The sequence below is a fragment of the Solanum tuberosum genome, unplaced genomic scaffold, assembly GCF_000226075.1.
Source record: "Solanum tuberosum cultivar DM 1-3 516 R44 unplaced genomic scaffold, SolTub_3.0 scf00412, whole genome shotgun sequence".
Classification (NCBI taxonomy): Eukaryota; Viridiplantae; Streptophyta; class Magnoliopsida; order Solanales; family Solanaceae; genus Solanum; species Solanum tuberosum.
This window is the reverse complement of record NW_006239336.1, coordinates 239,322-244,486: the sequence shown is the minus strand read 5'-3', so window position 1 is coordinate 244,486 and position 5,165 is coordinate 239,322. Positions and strand designations below refer to the sequence as shown.

At 32.4% G+C, this 5,165-nt stretch overlaps 1 protein-coding gene across 1 annotated transcript; it reads left to right on the top strand.

The window, feature by feature from the left end:
• Positions 1–1,392: 1,392 nt before the first annotated feature.
• Positions 1,393–3,818, top strand: LOC102605596 (scarecrow-like protein 3). The gene has a single exon (XM_006362684.2). The coding sequence runs from the start codon at positions 2,156–2,158 to the stop codon at positions 3,572–3,574; it is 1,419 nt and encodes a 472-aa protein (XP_006362746.1). The 5' UTR covers positions 1,393–2,155; the 3' UTR covers positions 3,575–3,818.
• The last annotated feature ends 1,347 nt before the right edge of the window (positions 3,819–5,165 follow it).

Genomic DNA, 5,165 nt, shown 5'->3' with positions numbered 1-5,165 from the left:
AGTTGAAATATTTTTCAGACCCTTTTCCCTTTTCCTTTTTCTTAACTATTGTAATTATTAAATGAATATTCAATTGAATATGATATCAGAACAGGTTCACACATAAAAGACGTATTGAAATTATTGTACTTATTAGGTGATTGTACTTGCTACTCCCTCTAATAGTTTGAACTTCTTGATGTAAGATATTTCATTTATAAGTTTTCAAATATGAAAGAGATGCAAATAAGTATAAAAAAAGAGTTATTCCTATAAATTAAAAGCTTCATTTAACGATTTAAATTTTTAATAAGATAATCACATATTTTATTTTTAACTATATAGACATTAAATAGCTTAGTATTTGTTTTTAACTATATATACATTAAATAGCTTAGTATGTAAATAATTGTAAGTGTGATAATAATCATAACCAACTACTTCATTTGAACCTCCTCTTTACAATGTGGAAAAGAGAAAAATAACAGAAATATTTCCTAAAAGTAGAGAAAGAGATAAGTTCAGTAAAAGCACACCCCATAGCCTATTAATATTTTTTACTAATTTTATACCATACTAATACTATTTGTTATTTTATTACTTTATTTGTATTAAAACATAATTTGATGTTAAATTAAGGCCTAATATATAAATATACCATTTAACTTGATTTCAACTCATATTTATGCCCTTCAATTTTGAGTGTGCATAAGTAGACACTTAAACTTGGATGAAGTTGAATAAATAGACACATATTTTACGTGACACCCTACAAGACAATTTGAGTCCTACATGGTGTCTCATGTATATTATGTCACGTATGACTCATATATTTATTTAACTTTATACAAATTTAGGTGTCTACTTGTACACACTTAAATTTGGAGGCCATAAATGTGACATGATACCAAGTTAAATAATAGCACATTTATGTGTTACGCCTTAAATTAACTTATACACACTTGTTGTCAAGTGAAACTAATAATTGATCAACTCGGTATCAAAGTGTGTTTTAATATACAAAAAAGTGATAATTTAGCTAAGTAATGAAACAACGGATAAATAAGATATGAAACTCGTGGAAATTTGATAGTTTAAAGTATTTTCGATCATTTCACTCGAAATAAAAACAACGAGACAGGTACTCAAAGGTACGGTCGCATGGTCAATGACAACCAAAAGGTCTCAAGTTCAATTCGTATTAGCAGATAGTGTTACGTAATACTTATTATTTGTGGAAGATGATAGACATCCATGAAACTAGTGGTTATACATACGAATCGACTCGAACACTGTAATTATAAAAAAATACAAAACAATGAGACACGTAGAAGGAGAGAACTGATACACATAAAGCCAAAAAAAGAGGGCTCTGTTTTTCACAAATTCCATATTCCTCTGAAAATAAGCAAAACGCCAAAAACAAAAATATTACCGACAAAAATTAACCCCATGCTTTGTCAACAACAAAACAAGACTATGATCTCTCACAAACACACCTTTTTAATTCAAACCAATTCATCTCTCCCTATATCTTCATTTCCAAAAAAAAAATAGGTTAAGAACCCAGAAAAATCTTGAACCCAGCAAGAACTTTTATTTATTTATTTGGGAAAGTTCTTGTTATGATTTCTGTGGGTATTTGATGAATTGAATAACCCAGAAAGGAATTTCTAGTTCTTTGTCTTGTTGGTGAGTTCTTGCCAAATTTGTGCTTTTTGAGTACTTGTGCTCTGTTTTCTGGTGATTCTTGAACTTTGTTCTAAGAACTTATTTTGGGAGTTCTTGGTTTGATTTTTATGGGTTTTTGATGAATTGAGTTGCCCAGAAAGGAATTCCTGGTTCTTTGTGTTGTTTGTGAGTTTTTGCCAAATTTGTGTTTTTTGGGTACTTATGCTCTGTTTTTTTCTTCTTCCTGAACTGGTGATTCTTGAACTTACTTTGGGAGTTCTTGTGTTGCTTTTTGTGGGTTTTTGATGAATTGAGTTACCCAGAAAGGAATTCTTGGTTCTTTGTGTTGTTTATAAGTTCTTGCCAAATTTGTCATTTTGGGAACTTGTGCTCTGTTTTTTACTCATTCTTGCCAAAAATTTGTCTTTTTTTATGTTTCTTGGCATTTGTGTCACCAAGTTTTGATTTTTTGGGAAATTTTTGGGTTTTGATTTCAAGAATCACAATGTTACAAGATGATGGTTCATCATCAGTGACTTCATCATCACCACTTCAAAATTTCCCAATGATGTCACTTTCACCTAATTTTGGTGGCTCACCATATCAATGGCTTAAAGATTTGAAATCTGAGGATAGAGGTTTATATCTAATTCACCTTTTGCTTACTTGTGCTAATCATGTAGCTATTGGAAATCTTGAAAATGCTAACATAGCACTTGATCAAATTTCCCATCTTGCATCTCCTAATGGAGATACAATGCAGCGAATCGCCTCGTATTTCGCTGAATCACTTGCTGATAGGATTTTGAGATCTTGGAATGGGATTTACAAGGCGTTAAATTCGACAAAGTTGAGGGTTGTATCTGAGGATATTCTTGTGAAGAAGATGTTTTTTGAGTACTTTCCGTTCTTGAAAGTAGCTTCTGTGATCGCTAATCAAGCGATCATAGAAGCTATGGAAGGTGAAAAAATGGTTCATATAGTTGATCTTAATGCTTCCGAACCCTTGCAGTGGCGTGCGCTCCTCCAGGATTTGAGCGCACGCCCTGAAGGACCCCCGCATTTGAGGATTACGGGGGTCCATCAACAAAAGCAAGTGTTGGAACAAATAGCACATGTTCTAACAGAAGAAGCTGAAAAGCTTGATATCCCTTTTCAGTTTCATCAAGTAGTTAGTAAATTGGAGAATCTTGATATCGAAAAACTACGAGTTAAAACCGGAGAGGCGTTAGCTATTAGTTCAGTTATGCAATTGCATACTCTTCTTGCACATGATGATGAACCCCAAAAGAAATCCCCTTTGGGTTTTAAGCATTTGAATGGACTTCACTTGCAAAGGGCAATACTAAACCAAAACACTTTAGGGGATTTGCTCGAAAAAGAGACGACTACTAATGTTTTTAGTCCAGGCAATGAATCAGCATCCTCATCTCCGCTATCTTCAACTGCATCAACGAAGATGGATGGATTCCTCCACGCATTGTGGGGGTTGTCACCAAAGGTCATGGTGGTTACAGAACAAGACTCGAATCATAACGGTACAACCCTTATGGAAAGGCTATCCGAGTCGTTGTATTTTTATGCTGCATTGTTTGATTGTCTCGAATTCACACTACAGAGAACATCGTTAGAGAGGTTAAAGGTTGAGAAAATGCTGTTTGGAGAGGAGATTAAGAACATTGTAGCGTGTGAGGGAGGTGAACGGAAGGAGAGACACGAAAAGTTGGATAAATGGTTTCAAAGATTCGATGGAGCTGGTTTCGCGAACGTGCCTTTGAGTTATTACGCTATGTTGCAGGCAAGGAGATTGTTGCAGAGTTATAGTTGTGAAGGATACAAGATTAAAGAGGAGAACGGTAGCGTGGTGATCTGCTGGCATGATCGCGCGCTTTTCGCAGTTTCAGCTTGGAGATGTAGGAGGTGAAAACTTAGACAAGTTTACAATTAACAAAAGTTGAACTCCGAAAAACACGTTTGGTTCATCTTCCTATTTTCCTTTTGTAATGCACTTTGTAGGAAGGTACTTTTTGTGAAGTGAAAACTCAACTCTCATGGAGATTGTAATCTTTTCTAATTTGCCCTTTCTTGAGGATGTTAGGGTGGTGACTTTTTTTTCATTTTTTTATATAAAGTTCATAATTTTATGTATGATTTTAGTTCCATAAGAAGACCTAAAGAATTACTCAAATCATTTTCATTATTAGTAGAGTTAATTGTCAAAAACACATTTGAACTATTGCTTTTTTGGCAAGTTTCACACCCTACTATGAATTGTTCTTTTGAACGATGGTTCAGGTAGAAAAAGGGAACAACTAATCGTTGTTTGTATTTTAATATATTGATGATGATAGTTCAGGTAGGAAAATGGAATAACTGATAGTTAGGATATGAAATTCGTTCGATATGTTTAATTTTACCATTATCTCTTATTAGTAAGATAAAGATAAAGTTCCTAAGTTGATAACTTGCTCAGAGAACATCTATAAGAGACACTTTTCCATACTTTTATGTGGAAAAAAAATTTGGACAAAAATGCTTTTATTTAAATTACAAAAATTTGAACTTTATGAATCGTTCCTTGGTTTTAAACTTTTACCAAGGAATGCGATTCATGATATTTAACACTCTAGTAAATTTTTGAACTTCATGAATTGCTCATTTAGATGTCACTTGTCGATCTTTCGAATTCTAGTGATTTAGCTAGGGATATTTTTGTCCAATTTTTTTTAAATATAATTTAAATCCTTAATTAATCTTAGATGGTGATTGAAAGAATCACTTTATAGACTGCTTAAGACGTTAACAAAGGAATTTTTTTTTGAACAATGAAAGTTAGGATTTGGTCATTGGTCTATGCTTTACCTTAATAAGACGAAAGGCAGTGGCGGAATCACAAATTTTTAATAGGGGTTTTAAAATATGAAAAGGTAAATAAAAAGAAATCAAAGGGATTCAACATTTAATATATCTATCAAAAAAAAAATATTTAATTATGTATAAAAAATATAATTTTTCATCAAAAGAAATTTGAATGAATCCCTCAATCCTATCTGGCTCCGCCCTTGATGAAAGGGACAATTTCTTTATGTCGATATTAATTATGTTATGCTTGAAACATATCGTGTGATATGTGCTATGTGCTATGTCTAAGGTATCTAAGGCCTTTTGTCTGCATTTCAAGCATTTTTGCTTTTAAGTTCTTACACATATAACTAAAGTTTTATTATATTATACTACATATCTGAAGTTGTTCTGAAGTGGATAGACTTGCAAAATTTCATGTGAATGAAGTTTCATTATTTTTATCTAAATGTAGTAATATAAAACTTCAAACGCCACATATTTAATAGTATTCTAAAATGAATAGATGTGGATTTTTTAAAAAACTGAGTACGTATTAATATTAAGTATGATATCCAAATGAAGTACCCCATAAAAAAATACCATTTGATTTTGGTGAAATTTGTGTATGCTCGTGTTTGGTGCATTAGAAAAACAAGTACTATAAAACAACA